The sequence below is a fragment of the Oncorhynchus mykiss genome, chromosome 9 (assembly GCF_057628025.1).
Source record: "Oncorhynchus mykiss isolate SJ-2025 chromosome 9, ASM5762802v1, whole genome shotgun sequence".
NCBI classification, from domain to species: Eukaryota; Metazoa; Chordata; class Actinopteri; order Salmoniformes; family Salmonidae; genus Oncorhynchus; species Oncorhynchus mykiss.
The window spans coordinates 42,188,083-42,206,405 of NC_143030.1; the positions used below are offsets into that span (position 1 = coordinate 42,188,083).

General features: G+C 44.0%; 1 protein-coding gene across 22 annotated transcripts in view; it reads left to right on the forward strand.

Annotated features, from left to right (window-relative positions):
* Positions 1-18,323, forward strand: part of iqsec1a (IQ motif and Sec7 domain ArfGEF 1a) — a 187,335-nt gene that overhangs the window by 160,816 nt on the left and 8,196 nt on the right. For all 22 annotated transcript variants that reach the window (XM_021615546.3, XM_021615553.3, XM_090184224.1 and 19 more), the window contains 10 exons: positions 907-2,192; positions 2,774-2,935; positions 3,996-4,118; positions 4,815-4,981; positions 5,709-5,848; positions 14,567-14,596; positions 15,793-15,918; positions 16,145-16,244; positions 16,482-16,643; positions 17,170-17,346. In XM_021615546.3, the coding sequence (XP_021471221.3) occupies positions 907-2,192; positions 2,774-2,935; positions 3,996-4,118; positions 4,815-4,981; positions 5,709-5,848; positions 14,567-14,596; positions 15,793-15,918; positions 16,145-16,244; positions 16,482-16,643; positions 17,170-17,346 (2,473 nt within the window). The remainder of the gene's footprint in view (positions 1-906; positions 2,193-2,773; positions 2,936-3,995; positions 4,119-4,814; positions 4,982-5,708; positions 5,849-14,566; positions 14,597-15,792; positions 15,919-16,144; positions 16,245-16,481; positions 16,644-17,169; positions 17,347-18,323) is intronic.

Genomic DNA, 18,323 nt, shown 5'->3' on the forward strand with positions numbered 1-18,323 from the left:
TGTGCAAAACTGATAGAGACATACCCCAAGCGACTTACAGCTGTAATCGCAGCAAAAGGTGGCGCTACAAAGTATTAACTTAAGGGGGCTGAATAATTTTGCACGCCCAATTTTTCAGTTTTTGATTTGTTAAAAAAGTTTGAAATATCCAATAATTGTTGTTAATTCTTCACAAAAAAAATAGTTTTATATCTTTATGTTTGAAGCCTGAAATGTGGCAAAAGGTCGCAAAGTTCAAGGGGGGCGAATACTTTCGCAAGGCACTGTAGACTTATGAAGCCCTTTTGCAAAAACTCCCACATTACCTGATATCTTTACTTACCCATAAAGTTTGAGTTACCAAACCAGATCACATAGATGGCGAACTCTGTCTGTTGCTACAGACTTAGGGAAAACAGCTTTTTGGTCCATACATGGAGTGCAAAGAAACTATCTTATGAGTAACCCTACAAATGGGTGTATTGGTGCCTTTCGGACAACTCAGTGTTGATTGAGGACCTCTTTGCTGAGGAATGTTTTTCATGAGTGTGTTTTAAAAAATATATTTTCTGTGTAATTTGTTGTGTAATTGTAAGATGCAGGGAGTCCATGCAATAGAGACATTGGTCTCAATAAAACTTTATTTTAAAGACAAAATAACATTTCCCTTACTGAACCTCTGTCAATGACCACACTACACACTAACATCTACAGATCCCTTGGAGAAGAAAACAAAACTATGGCATTGCTTTGCTGCAGCTTCTCTGCTCGTCCTTGAAATTTGTATTACTAAGAAATTATAGCCACCTTTCCCTGGAAAGATCAATTCAGTCCCACAAGTGTTTGAGCATTGGTCATCGTTTGTAAAATATAATCATGTTCCTATAATCAAGAAGTTGTGATAATCCGTTCTCCTCTGTCCGTCAGGTGGAGATGCTGGAGCGTAAATATGGCGGACGCTTCATAACCCGGCATGCGGCCCGCACCATCCAGACAGCCTTCCGCCAGTACCAGATGAACAAAAACTTTGAGCGTCTCAGGAGTTCTATGTCTGAGAACCGCATGTCCCGACGCATCGTTCTGTCCAACATGAGGATGCAGTTCTCCTTCGAGGGCCCTGAGAAAGTCCACAGCTCCTACTTTGAGGGGAAACAGGTGTCCCTGACAGACGACGGCACCCCCCTGGCCTTGGTACAGTCTGAGTGCGGGGACATGGAGGTCCACCACCAGGCCAACATGGCGTCTCACCCTGCTTCCCAGAACGACCTGACGGACGCCATCACGGAGTTGGAGGACGCCTTCTCCAGGCAGGTGAAGTCTCTGGCCGAGTCCATTGATGATGCCTTGAACTGCCGCAGCCTGCAGGGCGACGAGGGTCTTGACCCTGAGGCCATGGGCTGCCCGGAGGTAGAGAGGGAGGTGGCCTATCAGGTGAAGCCTCACCGCGGGGTGGCGGGGCGCATGCGAGAGGACATGATGGCGTCCTACAGCGATGTGACTCTGTTTATCGACGAGGAGGAGCTGTCTCCCTCTATGGGGCTATCGCGGGGGTCAGGTGACCAGCCCTCCAGCATTGAGTCAGACCTACGCCTGCGCTCAGCCAACTCCTCCCAGGAGTACTGGCCCCTGGACACCAAAGATGAGGGGCGTGACACAGACACCAGCTGCCGCAGCACCCCTTCCCTGGAGTGCCAGGAGCAGCGGCTCAGGGTGGACCACCTCCCCCTGCTGACCATCGAGCCGCCCAGCGACAGCTCCGCCGAACACAGTGACCGCTCTGACCGTAGCTCCGTCAAACGACCGCCCGTCTACGAGCCTCACGGGGGCAGCCACATCGTGGCGTCCTCCAAGGCTAGCCCCAAACACATCTCTCATGGCCCACCCCCGCGGGCGCCCTCCAGGGATGACGAGGCGCCCCTCCGCCACCGCCACCGGGCACTGGAAAGCCACCTGGCCATCAACGGCTCTGCCAATCGGCAGAGCAAGTCTGAGTCTGACTTCTCGGACGGGGATAACGACAGCATCAACAGCACATCGAACTCCAACGACACCATCAATTGCAGCTCTGAGTCGTCCAGGGACAGCCTGAGGGAGCAGACACTCTGCAAGCAGACATACCACAAAGAGACACGTAACAGCTGGGACTCGCCCGTCTTCAGCAACGATGTGATCCGCAAGAGGCACTACCGCATCGGCCTGAACCTCTTCAACAAGTAGGTGCTCAGCTCTGACTGAGTGCTAACGTGGTTGTCCACTGATTGGTGTAATTAAGGGTAAATGAGCAGGGGGTTCTTATAGAGAAACCGAGGTGACCTATTTACAGTTATCAGAATTGTATTTGGGCCACACAATATAAGGCAATCAGTCTAATTCAAGTAAATTAGCAGGGTTAAAGACAAGTCCTATGAAATGGAAAAAATGAATACAATTTGTATAAGGTATATATTTGTGCATTCGTGTAAACTCTTTGTAGACTCATAGGTCTACTTTTATAGGACTGATATTCTGTAGATGAGAAATTCAGCCAGACAGAGTCACTCCATTTTCTGTGCCCTTATTAAATATTAACCACCCTGTTCCTATTGTGGCCACTTCCTATCAGTCACAGAATCAAACACCACACTTGGCTCTGTAAAATGACTGGATAGGTCACATAAGGACATACCTGCTTCAAAAAGGCCTTATTTTGATGTCATGCTAGACGTTTTCCAGCAGGGTCACCTTTGGTGTCAGTCTCATTGTGTCTTGTCTGCTTCAATATAAACACGAACCCTTCTTTCTTGTGTGTCTGCAGGAAGCCAGAGAAAGGCGTACAGTACTTGACTGAGAGAGGGTTCGTCCCGGACACACCTGTGGGTGTGGCTCACTTCCTGCTTCAGAGGAAGGGCCTGAGCAGGCAGATGATTGGAGAGTTCCTGGGCAACCGTCAGAAACAGTTCAACAGAGACGTCCTGGAGTGAGTACTAATTCTTAAAGGCCAGGTCATGTGACACTTGTTATTGTCTATCAAACAAACATTGATTGGTGGATCACAGTGCCTTGCACAGGTAGCATTATACTGTAGGCCAGGCCAGAACAATGGATGGGTTTATGTACAGCACTTTGAGATATCAGCTGATGTACGAAGGGCTATATAAATAAATTTGATTTGATTTGATGTACTGTTCCAAGTTCAGCAAGCCATCTTTGCATTCACCGCTCTTAGTTTATATCCTAACTGGGAGGTAATTGTCTTGGAACAGTTGGTGCCAACATTGTGCCCATTAAAATTCTACATCTCAAAGTAAGATGGCCGAACTTTGTATATCTGTGGCCTCGGGCCAGCCTAGTAGAACGTCCACACTCTGCTTCTCTCAGCAATCTGCTGCCCCTCACACTTGACCTCTCTCAAATGTGCTTCATGTATTTTCAAAGGACTCTAAGGTGGTTCCCCTATCAGATTTTGACAAGTCTTGAACTGCTGGGTGCAGAATGACCCCCTGATCTGCGCGTTTTAGTTGCGTTAGTGAATGAGATGGACTTTTGTAATAACCACCTTTCCACGTGTAGATTTGAACTAGAGATGGGCACCAATATGGAAAGTACATATCGATATCAGTTGCATTTTTACATTTGATATTGATATCATATCAGAATTTGCTGAACTTGCTGTTAAAGCTGGAATCCTTAGTTTCCACATACATTTTTGGTCTTAATTAATGATATACCCATTGATGCTTGACACGTATGTTTACACTGTTTGTAAACAAAGTAAATGTAAACAAACACTTGTATAGCCTCTCAACATGGTTTAATTTGTATATCATGGATGGTCAATCCTGGCATACATGGCGCTCGCTTTGAATGTGAGAGTGGTTACATTTCTCCAGGCCCATCCCTCAGTTTTTGACCATAACATAGGTGGGGGTGACTGCTTTCTTATTGTTTCAATTAAGGATTCCAACTTGAAAACTATATAAATCAATGACATATTTGTTGGTTAGGGAATTCATTGGTTGGTTGCTTGTGGGTTCCAGCTGTGTGGTGGATGAGATGGATTTCTCGTCAATGGAGCTGGACGAGGCACTGAGAAAGTTCCAGAACCACATTCGGGTCCAGGGAGAGGCCCAGAAGGTGGAGCGCCTCATCGAAGCCTACAGGTGAGCCAACCGATAGACAGGTCCGAGAAGCATATGCTAGGTAGACAGCCACGTTAGGATGGGGGGGGGGCGTATAAGCACACCTGTAGACTGAGGATGAGGGGCTATTCACGTAGGCAGGTTTGGCCAAGAGGGTACTACAGGTCAGTGATAGCATTTTAAAATGATAACAGCGTAATCAACATCAACCAAAATACTATAATCGCTAGAGTACTACTGCACATTTAGTTTCGGATAAAGTTTTCTCTCTTACGAGTGAACTAATAGTTCTTCACTCTTTTGCGTTACATTTTCAAATGTAATGCAAATGTTGACCAATGTCTTGGAAATGCAAGTCACTGCTGACTTTGCTCACAACACCGTGTTGGCTAAATGACTTATTAATGCGTAGAGGGACTTGGTGCTTCAGTTGCTTTTGCTTGAGTAAATAGGACAGTTCCTCACGCAATGCTGCGATAATGATGACACGCTACACACACAATGTTGACAGTTATGGACCATCATGTGATGCATTGTATGCTGGCTTTACAAATTTTCACCAGCAAGTCAATAAGACAAATGTTTACATTGTGTGGACAAAAATCCGGTTTTATATTCAAATGCATTCTATGATGGCTCTCAATGTCAAAAAGCCTCTGACTCTTTTCACCTCTGACATGTGATGTCGTCTCCCTTTCCTGTTGTTTTGTATTCCAGCCAACGCTACTGTATCTGTAACCCTACGGTAGTGCGACAGTTCCGGAACCCTGACACGATCTTCATCCTGGCCTTCGCCATCATCCTCCTCAACACAGACATGTACAGCCCCAACGTCAAGCCGGAGAGGAAGATGAAGCTGGAGGACTTTGTCAAGAACCTCCGAGGTGAGAGAGGGGGGGGGAAACAAAGCTGAGACATTGTCCTCTACATATTTTAGAGAAAATAAAGAACTATAAAATCAACTCAAACTTAATCAAGTGAGTGTAGGACATTCACAATGTGATTTATTCACCGCTTTAACAAGGCACACCTGTAACAAAGCTTTCTATCTGGATTGAAAGAAGAAAACACACATCCACTACAGCGCAACAGCACAGAAGTAGGGCAAAGAATAAGCCACCGCAAATGGAACAGGTTAATTTGTGCTACGGGATTAGCGTTTCAATCACGAAAGCAACATTTTCATCACACACAGATGAAAACAATACATTTTGTCACGGGGAGGGTGACGATGTAGCGATGACCTTGACAGAAATGTGTTAACACTAATTAATTGCACCTTCACACAATCACAAGAGCAATTCTTATTTTCGGGTGAGCAGCGTGATAGAAGCACAGTCGACTACTTGTCGTTTTTTGCTTGGCATTTGAGATTTTATTTGAGAAGTAAAGCGTGACGGGCTGACACTCATCATCCATCGTGATGAGTGTCAGTAATGGTAAAACAAGGAGAAGTAATTGGATAAGAGGGATTCGTATTCTCACGCTAAATGGAAAAAGGCAGTGTGTGCGCGCACGTACATGCATGCTGCGTCCGTGCGCCTCTGTCTGTGGGTGTGTGTGTGTGTGTGTTTGTGTGTTTGTGTGTAACCATTGTCTCCTCCTCCACAGGGGTGGATGATGGGGAGGACATCCCCAGGGAGACTCTGGTAGGAATTTATGAAAGGATCAGGAAGAGGGAGCTGAAGACAAACGAGGACCACGTGTCTCAGGTTCAGAAGGTGGAGAAACTCATAGTGGGGAAGAAACCGGTGAGGAACACACAACTTACCTAGAACTCTGCTGCAGCACTTTTTGCATAGTGCTTGATACAAGGCCTGAAACTCCCCTGGGTTTACTCTGGCATGACTCATCTTAATTAAATGTGTCACTCCATAGCCCCTTGATTAACTATGGCGTTCGGTTTGTCAAATACAGCCCAAAGACACATTTATCCATGGAGAGAGAGTGTTGGGCCTTTTATATTGGTCACATACACATGGTTAGCAGATGTTATTGCGAGTGTAGCGAAATGCTTGTGCTTCTAGTTCTGACAGTACAGCAATATCTAACAAGTAATCTAACAATTCCACAACAACTATCTAATATATATAAGTAAATGAATGGAATAAGAATGTATACATATAAATATATGGATGAGCAATGACAGAGTAAGATGCAATATGCAAGATGCCATAGATGATATAAAATACAGTATATAGATATGAGATTAGTAATGTAAGTTATGTAAACATTATTAAATTGACTAGTGATCCATTTATTAAAGTGGCCAATGATTTCAAGTCTGTATGTAGGCAGCAGCCTCTCTGTGTTAGTGATGGCTGTTTTAACAGTCTGATGTCCTTGAGATAGAAGCTGTTTTTCAGTCTCTCGGTCCCAGCTTTGATGCACCTGTACTGACCTCGCCTTCTGGATGTTAGTGGGGTGAACAGGCAGTGGCTCGGGTGGTTGTTGTCATTGATGATCTTTTTGGCCTTCCTGTGACATCGGGTGCTGTAGGTGTTCCTGGGGGGCAGGTAGTTTTCCTCCGGTGATGCGTTTGTAAAAGTTAGAGGGTTTTAGGTGACAAGCCCAATTTCTTCATCCTCCTGAGGTTGAAGAGGTACTGTTGCATCTTCTTCACCACATTGTCTGTGTGGGTGGACCATTTCAGTTTGTCCGTGATGTGTACGCCGAGGAACTTAACTATCCACCTTCTCCACTGCTGTCCTGTCGATGTGGATAGGGGGGTGGCTCTTTCTGCTGTTTCCTGAAGTCCATGATCGTTGTTTTCCTGACACCACATTCCGAGTGCCCTCACCTCCTCCCTGTAGGCTGTCTCGTCATTGTTGGTAATCAAGCCTACTACTGTTGTGTCGTCTGCAAACTTGATGATTGAGTTGGAGGCGTGCATGGCCACGCAGTCACGGGTGAACAAGGAGTAAAGGAGGGGGCTGAGCACACACCCTTGTGGGGCCCCAGTGTTGATGATCAGCGAAGTGGAGATGTTGTTTCCTACCTTCACCACCTGGGGACGGCCCATCAGGAAGTCCAGGACCCAATTGCACAGGGCGGGGTTGAGACCCAGGCCCTCAAACTTAATGATGAGCTTGGAGTGTACTGTGTTGAAGGCTGAGCTGTAGTCAATGAACAGCATTCTTACATAGGTATTCCTCTTGTCCAGATGGGATAGGGCAGTGTGCAGTGTGATGGCGATTGCATTGTCTGTGGACCTATTGGGGTGATATGATCCTTGACTAGTCTCTCAAAGCACTTCATGATGACAGTGAGTGCTATAGGGCGATAGTAATTTAGTTCAGTTACATTTGCATTCTTGGGTACAGGAACAATGGTGGCCATCTCGAAGCATGTGGGGACAGCAGACTGGGATAGGGAGAGATTGAATATGTCCGTAAACACACCAGCCAGCTAGTCTGCGCATGCTCAGAGGAAGCGCCTAGGGATGCCGTCTGGGCCTGCAGCCTTGCGAGGGTTAACATGTTTAAATGTCTTACTCATGTAGGCCACGGAGAAGGAGAACCCACAGTCCTTGGTAGCGGGCTGCGTCTGTGGCACTGCATTATCCTCAAAGCGGGCAAAGAAGGTGTTTAGTTTGTATGGAATCAAGACGTCGATGTCCGTGACGTGGCTGGTTTTCCTTTTCTAGTCTGTGATTGTCTATAGACCCTGCCACATACGTCTCGTGTCTGAGCCATTGAATTGCGACTCTACTTTGTCTCTGTACTGACATTTTGCTTGTTTGATTGCCTTGCGGAGGGAATAACTACACTGTTTGGATTCGGCCATATTCCCATTCCCCTTTCCATGGTTAAATGTGGTGGTTCGCGCTTTCAGTTTGAGGAATTCTAGGTCAGGTGAACAAAAGGACTTTGAGTTCCTGCATGTTGTTACACCATGAGTCGTTAATCATGACATACATACACCCCCGCCCATCTTCTTCCCGGAGAGATGTTTATTCCTTTCCGCACGATGCACAAAGAATCCAGGTGGTTGTACCGAGAGAGTCATGTTCAGGAGAGCCTTGTTTCTCGCAAGTATCCAAGCAATCTCATATGTTGCCTCGTCGTTTTCTCTGCCATCATTTGTTGTCCTTTGAGCCGTCTTTTGAGTTGTGCTATTTTGCTATTTCTGGAGGTTGCTTTGTGGCGGATATGTTTTGTCGTCAACGTGGGCCTGGTGTGACTGGAAATGTCGCTTTAAATTTGCTCATTTCAAACAATTGACTGCCTTCTGTCAAATAAGACAAAGTGAGGCAGTCCTATTATGCAGAACAAAAAAATACTTGTCTGTCCATTTCTCTTGGAACTTTCTGTGTTCTTCTTGAATCGACCGTATCCTTCTCTTAGTCACCGGAGCCACGTTAGCTAGCTGCATTTCCCCACCTCCATCTTCCTGGTTCTCCTGGTGTTTGTTCTTTCATAGCTGTCACGTTGTTCTCCAGCTCTTACCCCTCCTTTTCCTTGTCAATAGATTGACTTTTCTTTTTTTACAATAAATTGATCCATGTCGACCAGACTGCAAAATGAAATGGAGTAGCAGGCTGATGTGTCGGTCGCTGTAGCTGAGCAGTTGCGTTCTATTTTGGTCTTTCTGTTCAACAGTTGCGCTATACTGCCATCTATCTGCTGTCCAGGGAGCAATAGGTATATTCAATGACGTGATTCAGACTTCCATTAAACACATTGAATTGAAATTGTATCATTGTTATGTATTATGAATGGAAAATAGGAAAATCACTGCAATCTGCAAATGAAGAGCTTGGCGCAATGAGTACCACTGCACTAATATAACACTTAGTATAGTGAAAAGGCATAGCCTACTTACACTTACTAAATATCAGGAAAAACAGAGGGAGAACAACAAATCAAATTGTATTGCCGATGTTATCGCCAGTGCAGCGAAATGCTTGTTTGTAGTTCCAACAGTGCCTGGCAATCATGGGCAATGTCAGAAAGCGGAATATAAACATATAATTTTATACATATTTATTATCATTTATTACCTTTTATTTAACTAGGCAAGTCAGTTAAGAACAAATTCTTATTTTCAATGACGGCCTAGGAACAGTGGGTTTACTTGCCTGTTCAGGGGCAGAACGACAGAACGTACCTTGTCAGCTCGGAGATTTGAACTTGCAACCTTCTGGTTACTAGTCCAACGCTCTAACCACTAGGCTACCCTGCCGCCCCATATAATGATGTGTAAAAATCGTATGGACAGTATATGAATAGAAAAGGTTTATACAGCAGAATACACAGTGCCCTCAAAGTATTCATACCCCTTGACTTATTCCACATTTTGTTGAGTTACTGCCTTAATTCCAAATTGATTAAATGCGTTTTCTCACCCATCTACTCACAATACCCGATAATGACAAAGTGAAAACGTGTTTTTAGACATTTTTGCACATTTATTGAAAATTAAATATCTTATTGACATAAGTATTCACACCCCTGAGTCAATACATGTTAGAATCACATTTGGCAGCGATTAGAGCTATGAGGCTTTCTTGGTTAGTCTTTAAGGTTTTTTTTGCACTTGGTCCCTTTCAGACAATTTATGTGAACTCCAAAGGAACTCAAAAGAGCCCCCAAAGCGTACCGAACTGTGACCATCTCGAAAGGTGGTCTGAGTTCGGTTCCCTTGAATTCCACGGTCCGGTTCCGTTTTATAGGACAATGTGAACAAAAGCTCCCCAGGTTCACTTGCCATTATTGCAACACTGTTTCCCCTGCCATAACCCCTCACATTGGTGCCACATAAAAGCGAAGATATTGATGTGCAGATTCGCATAATTTTTTAGTTGTTGCTGTTTTTGGATATTGATTAGCGATTATTAATAAGGACACAGAAATTCCAAAATGTGTAGAGTTTTTAGTTCAGGTTATTTGTTTGCAATATGTGATCTATAGACTATGAGAGCTTCATAAGCTGTTTATTGATGGTGGTGTTTGAATAGTGTGAGAAGACAATATATTTGGTGAGAATCATATAGGATGCCCCTCATCAATCTACACACAATATTCCAAAATGACAAAGCAAAAACAAGTTTTTAGAAATTCTTCAATAAAAAAAAAGATATTACATTTACATAAGTATTCAGACCCTTTAATCAGCACTTTGTTGAAGCACCTTTGGCAGCGATTACAGCCTTGAGTCTTCGTGGGTATGATGCCACAAGCTTGGCACACCTGTAATTGGGGAGTTTCTCCCATTCTTCTCTGCAGATCCTCTCAAGTTCTGTCAGGTTGGATGGGGAGTGTCACTGCACAGATATTTTCAGGTCTCTACAGACATGTTCAATCGGGTTCAAGTCCGGGCTCTGGCTGGCCCACTCAAGGACATTCAGAAACTTGTCCCAAAGCCACTACTGCGTTGTGTTGGCTTTGTGCTTAGGGTTGCTGTCCTGTTGGAAGGTGAACCTTTGCCCCAGTCTGAGGTCCTGAGTGCTCTGGAGCAGGTTTTCATCAAGTATCTCTCTGTACTTTGCTCCGTTCATCTTTACCTCTATCCTGACTAGTCTCCCAGTCCCTGACGCTGAAAAATATCCCCACACCATGATGCAGCCACCATCATGCTTCACTGTAGGGATGGTGCAAGGTTTTCTCCCGACGTGACGTTTGGCTTTCAGGCCAAAGAGTTCAATTTTGATTTCATCAGACCAGAGAATCTTGTTTCTCATGATCTGAGAGTCATTTAGGTGTCTCTTGGCAAACTCCAAGCCTTTTACTGAGGAGTGGCTTCCGTCTGGCCAATCTACAATGAAGGCCTGATTGGTTGAGTGCTGCAGAGATTGTTTTCCTTCTGGAAGGTTCTCCCATCTCCACAGAGGAAGTCTGAATCTCTATCAGAGTGACCATCGGGTTCTTGGTTACCTCCCTGACCAAGGCCGTTCTCCCCCGATTGCTTAGTTTGGCTGGGCGGCCAGCTCTAGGAAGAGTCTTAGTGGTTCCAAATTTCTTCAATTTTAAGAATGATGGAGGCCACTGTGTTCTTGGGGACCTTCAATGCTGCAGAAATGTTTTGGTACCCTTCCCCAGGGCTGTACCTCAACACAATCCTGTCTCAGAGCTCTACGGACAATTCCTTCGACCTCGTGGCTTGGTTTTTGGTCTGACGTGCACTGTCAACTGTGGGACCTTATATAAACAGCTGTATGCCTTTTCCAAATCAATTGAATTTATCTCCAATCAAGTTGTAGAAACATCTCAAGGATGATCAATGGAAACAGGATGCACCTGAGCTCAATTTCAAGTCTCATAGCAAAGGGTCTGAATAATTATGTAAATAAGGTATTTCTGTTTGATATTTTTTAGACATTTGCAAACATTTCTACAAACCTGTTTTCGCTTTGTTGTTATGGGGTATTGTGTGCAGATTGATAAACATTCTTTTGAAAGATTTTTTTTTAGTAAGTCTGTAACACAACAACATTTGGAAAGAGTCAAGGGGTCTGAATACTTTCCAAATGCACTGTACATATGAAGTGGGAAAAACAGTATGTAAACATTATTAAAGTGACCAGTGTTCAATGACTAGAATACAGTGTATACATATAAAGTGGGTAAAACGGTATGTAAATATTAGTAAAGTGACCCGTGTTTAATTACTATTTACACAGGGCAGCATTCTCTAGGGTTCAGGATAGAGTACAGGGTGCTAGCCAGCTAGAACAGTGACTAAGATTCTAAAGTTTGTGAGGGTCTTAGGGGCCAAGTTCGAAGAGCCGCTGTTGCGCATTCTGTGTGAAGAATTTCAGGTTGTCGGTGAAGTTCACTCCGAACTTGAAGCTTTTGACCCTTTCTACTTCGGGCCTGTGGATGGGGGTGTGCTCTCTCTGCTGTCTCCTGTCGTCCACAATCAGCACCTTCGTTTTGTTGACGTTGACAGATAGTTTATTTTCCTTGCACCACTCAGCCAGGGCTCTCACCTCCTCCCTGTAGGCTGTCTTGTCATTTTTGGTAATCAAGCCTACTACTGTTGTCGTCAACAAACTTGATGATTGAGTTGGAGGCGTTTGTGGCCACGCAGTCATGGGTGAACAGGGAGTACAGGAGGGGCTGAGGACGTACCCCTGTGGGGTGCATACTCAGCCCCTCCCCTGTGGGGTGCGTACTCAGCCCCTCCTGAGGATCAGTATGGTGGAGGTGTTGTGGCCAACCTTCACCACTTGGGGTCGGCCTATCAGGAAGTCCAGGACCCAATTGCACAGGGAGGGGTTCAGACCCAGGGCCCTGAGCTTAGTGATGAGCTTGGAGGGCACTATGGTGTTGAAGGCTGAGCTGTAGTCTGAACAGCATTCTTACATAGTTATTTCTCTTGTCCAGGTGCGATAGGGCAGTGTGCAGTGCAATGGTGATTGCGTCATTTCAGTCATGTAAAGGTAGAAGGGGAAAAAAGCCTGAGATTCTCAGTGACCCCGGGAATTGAATGGAGTGATTAACCCCGTATACCCCAAAGAAATATGATCCCTCATCATCACTAAACGGCAGTATCAAAACCCTCAGAGGGCCGACAGTACAGTGAAGTACCTGGACATTAAACAACAAATTAGACTTCCATTCTACAATAATGTACTGCATATATCACACTGGTATTGTAGAGCTGGAGATCTTGTTTTCACCTCAGTTGTTTAAACCACTTCATTCAACTCATTACTGACTCACAGACAGGATTACTGGAATACTGAGGCCCTACTTTGAGGTTTCCATTAAGGTTGCTAGCACGTAAATGGCTCATGGCTTGTACAGACGTAAACAGACAGACATGTCTTGGATCATGCTGCAACCGTACAGCTTTAGAGGGCTGAATTATCTGTATGACCCCATCAATGAGATGACGTATAAGATGTTGAAGTCGGAAGTTTACAAACACTTAGGCTGGAGTCATTAAAACTCATTTTTTAACCACTCCACAAATGTCTTGTTAAGAAACTATAGTTTTGGCAAGTCGGTTAGGACATCTACTTTGTGCATGACACAAGTCATTTTTCCAACAATTGTTTACAGACAGATTATTTCACTTATAATTCAGTGTATCACAATTCCAGTGGGTCAGAAGTTTACATACACTAAGTTGACTGTGCCTTTAAACAGCTTGGAAAATTCCCTAAATAGATGTCATGGCTTTAGAAGCTTCTGATGGGCTAATTGAGATCATTTGAGTCAATTGGATGTGTACCTGTGGATGTATTTCAAAGCCTACCTTCAAACTCAGTGCCTCTTTGCTTGACATCATGGGAAAATCAAAAGAAATCAGCCAAGTCTTCAGAAAAAAAATTGTAGACCTCCACAAGTCTGGTTCATCCTTGGGAGCAATTTCCAAACGCCTGAAGGTACCACGTTTATCTGTACAAACAATAGTACGCAAGTATAAACACCATGGGACCACGCAGCCGTCATACCGCTCAGGAAGGAGACGCGTTCTGTCTCCTAAAGATGAGGTACAAAAGTATCTATATCCACAGTAAAACGAGTATATCAACATATCCTAAAATGCCGCTCAGCAAGGAAGAAGCCACTGCTCCAAAACCGCCATAAAAAAGCCGGACTACGGTTTGCAACTGCACGTGGGGACAAATATTGTACTTTTTGGAGAAATGTCCTCTGGTCTGATGAAACAAAAATAGAACTGTTTGACCATAATGACCGATGTTATATTTGGAGGAAAAGGTGTGAGGCTTGCAAGCCGAAGAACACCATCCCAACTATGAAGCACGGGGGTGGCAGCATCATGTGTGGGAGTGCTTTGCTGCAGGAGAGACTGGTGCACTTCACAAAATAGATGGCATCATGGAGAGGAAAATGTTGTGGATATATTGAAGCAACATCTCAAGACATCAGTTAAAGCTTGGTCACAAATGGGTCTTCCAAATGGACAATGACCCCAAGCATACTTCCAAAGTTGTGGCAAATGGCTTAAGGACAACAAAGTCAAGGTATTGGAGTGGCCATCACAAAGTCCTGACCTCAATCCTATAGAAAATGTGTGGGCAGAACTGAAAAGGCGTGTGCGAGCAAGGCGGCCTACAAACCTGACTCAGTTACACCAGCTCTGTCAGGAGGAATGGGCCAAAATTCCAACTTATTGTGGTAAGCTTGTGGAAGGCTACCCAAAACCTTTTGACCCAAGTTAAACAATTTAAATGCAATGCTACCAAATACTAATTGAGTGTATGTAAACTTCTGACCCACTGTGATGAAAGAAATAAAAGCTGAAATCAATCATTCTCTCTACTATTATTCTGACATTTCACATTCTTAAAATAAAGTGGTTATCCTAACTGACCTAAGACAGGAAATTTTTACTAGGATTAAATGTCAGGAATTGAGTTTAAAATGTATTTGGCTAAGGTGTATGTATACTTCCGACTTCAACTGTATGTAACAGGTTCTAGGCACGTGCCCTGTATGCATTTAATACAGTAATGAGGTTCTCCCTCTGATATTTTCTCTGTCTTCCCATTGCAGATTGGATCTCTCCACCATGGAATAGGATGTGTAAGTACATGTTCACAGTTTGGCATGTAATGATCATGTCATTGTTATGCGTCATTTTACTCACCCACAGTTTCTATGTAAAGCAAGGGCCATTTATATGTGTTTAGTGTTCGGCCTATATTAACATCACCCAGTCTTACAGTGTCAGGATGGCTAAAATAATCCACATCCTGTAGATACTTGTTGTTTCAGATGGCTTTAGTTGGATTAAGGGTCTTCTTGCCCCTAAAAGTCCACACCTATTACTGAGATGAACAGGATCCCCTGTGATACACCTGTAGACAGAGTCAACACGTATACATTCCTAGGTGCCAGTGAGCTGCACTGTTTACTGACTGTGCTGAGCCGAGCATGCATCACTGCCAAGAAGCAGACCACACAGAGAGGCTTCACACGCGCGCGCACACACAAACACACACATACCCGCGTACACACACATATGCGCACACACTCCTGCCCACACAGAAGCCTCCCACAGACAGAGGGCATTTGTTAGAGTGGGTATTATTAGTCGTGAATGTTTTAGGGGTGAGACATGCTGAAAGATTGTTCTGAATCTATTTGGGAGAATAATAAACTAGGTAACCTTCTGTAACCTATGTGCTCACAGGCTTCTGTTCTACTGCCATTACACTGTTTACATAATCATAGAGTGGAGGAAAACCATCTAGATATCAGCTGGCTCCTGCTTTTCATTGGATATATCAGACAGTTTTATACCATCTTCATTTCCTGGTATTAAAGTTTTATGAGCAGAATTTGTGTGGGAATAAATGACAGATGTGTTTTGATCCAAGGGGATCCTAGTCTTAACTACTCTGTGTCCCCTTGACTTCCAAACAAAGTAGGGTGGTGAAACCACCTCTCCTAACGACAATGAATACATTAGGATGAATAATGTAACAAGGAGAAACAGCATCACACAGGGGTTTTATAGCACACTATTCAGACATCATTATAAACCATTTCCCTTGCACTCCACACACTAAATCATCCTAAAATAGAGGCTCACTGTTTGTTTTTATTTCCCTGTTGGCATATCTGAGGGGTGTGTGCGTGTGCGCACGTATGTCTGAGTGTGTGCATGTGCGTTTAACAACTGTTATACTTCAATTTGGGGTCATATTACTCTTTGACCTAAGCCCAGGGCCTGACCGCTGTGTGTTAGTGAGTAATGTCGTTGGGTTGGTTTCTAGGTGCTGTCCCTGCCCCATCGCAGGCTAGTGTGCTACTGTCGGTTGTTTGAAGTGCCAGACCCCAACAAGCTCCAGAAGTTAGGCCTGCACCAGCGGGAAATCTTCCTGTTTAATGACCTTCTGGTGGTATGTGTCCTCTCCTGCCTTTTGTCCTGCCCTGTCCTGTGTTAAATATGATCATTCAAATATGGTCTTTCAAATGTGGCCTCACAGCAACAACAATGAGCAAAGAAGTACAGTCTATGAGCTTTTAGTTCAAACCTTTTTTTGGTTTCTCCAATATCTTACTTGCCCTCACAGTATAACTTGTGTATTTGTCTGTGTGCTTGTTTGGGTGTTTATTTGAGTGCAGGTGACAAAGATTTTCCAGAAGAAGAAGAACTCTGTGACATACAGCTTCCGGCAGTCTTTCTCTCTGTATGGGATGCAGGTTCTGATGTTTGAGAACCAGTGTAAGTAGAACAGACCTCTCCCTGTCCATTCACCATCTCTGCGATGTGTTGTTAGCCCAGCATGGTTATATAGTACATCCCACTGGGTTCAATTTTCACATCTATATACATGTTACCATCCTGTGATGATGGAACGAGACACCGTTTATACTTTCAAAACATCAGACAGATTTTAAAGTTCCTTTGTGGTCGATGCCCTGAGTTTTAAAGGTCTCTCTCTCTCTGTGTTTGGTCCAGATTACGGGAATGGAATCAGGCTTACATCAGCCATACCAGGTGCCGACATCAAGGTCCTCATCAACTTTAATGCGCCCAACCCCCAGGACCGCAAGAAGTTCACTGACGACCTGCGAGAGTCTATCGCCGAGGTCCAGGAAATGGAGAAATACAGGATAGAGTGTGAGCAGACATTTTAGCTCTCTGTCCCTCCCTCTGTTTGCCCCGCCCTCATTCCCTTTTCCCCCTCCGTCTATCCGCCCCTCCCTCCCTGGCCGCTGCTAGCCATGTGACCTCAGTCAAGTAGAGGCAGCTAGGGCTTGGTCCTCATTACTCACTCTCTGTTTATGAGAAGGAATGTTTATGGAGTTCACAGGATGACTACCACGAGGAGGATTGGGTTTGCGGAAGGGCATTTATCAAAGAGAAACACACAGAAGACTGTTTTTACGAATGAGTCTAATATGCGAAAGGATTTAGATGCACTTTTACAATGTTACATTTGATTATTATGTAAATGCAATAGTTACCGAATATATAGTAATAATCTATAAAAGTAAGTGCCAGTAATGAAATTATGAGGAAATGTAGAAATATTGTATGTTTGAAGATGAATGCTGAAAAACACACACACACACACACACACACACACACACACACACACGCTATCTTTACCTTACTCTCTCCCCATATGTATGTTCATATAAAGCTGAGCTTGAGAAGCAGAAAGGGGTGGTGAGGCCCAGTATGTCCCAGAGCTCTGGGCTGAAGAAGGAGGCTGGCAATGGCAACATGAACCGTGCCAGTCTGGACGACACCTACACCATGGGCGAGGGCCTGAAGAGGAGCGCCCTCAGCAGCTCCCTCCGCGACCTCTCCGAAGCAGGTAAGGTCAAAGGTCATCATTGTGTTCACAAAACGGTCCTTTCCTGGGAGAGACCCTCTGTTGTTTTTACCTCCTCACTCGTCCTATGGTAATATTACTCGGAACATCCAACATTATGTTTTATAGCACCTTGAACTGATGTCAGACTTCTCTTAAGCTGTATTGAGGATTAAGTAAAGCGTTTTTCTGGTGAGATTGTCTTATCAAATAACTTAAATGCATTCTGTATCTGGGCAGTGTGAGACTTCACAAGATAATTGCGCTTATTAAGGTCCTGTTAGTTTAGTCCTAAAATTATTTTCTGGTACTGGTGCCCTACCCCAATGTGAAATATTTGATCATAACCTGGGATATGAAACAACAGAAGTAGGTTTGTGCCATTGAAAAATAGACGTTTCTAAATGAATAAGCTATTTGGTATGATGTTATCGACAGGTCTACTTTAGAGGGTTTGCCTTTCCACTGAAAAGTGATATTGAAGGAAGGATTGCTCTCGTCCCTGTATCTAAATCAAAATATACTTTATATCTCAATGAACACCTTTTGATTTTTGCACTTTTTCGTGTCACATTATCATTCTTTAATCCCATTTTTTTTTTCTCAAACATTTCATGATAAGGCTTGCTTGTTATATGTTTAATGAATCCACCGTTATTCACTACCAGTCATTCCAGTGTATTGCTGTGATCCAAACCTACTGAACTCAATTGTTCTCATGCAATAACTGACGCAAGACGAGATCTGGTTCCAAAATTACAACGAACATCTCATTGTCATGAATATCCAGAATGTTTCGCATAGCATTTCGACTCTAAAGCAATTCACCTTGAGAACATGTCATTCATTCTGGATCGCAGTTATGTTAAGACATCATGGTAACGTAATGAAATCCATATAGGAGTTCTACAGTATCTCACATTAGGATGTATTTGCTCTGTTTCCATTGTAATGTTGGGTACTATACTGAAATACAGATA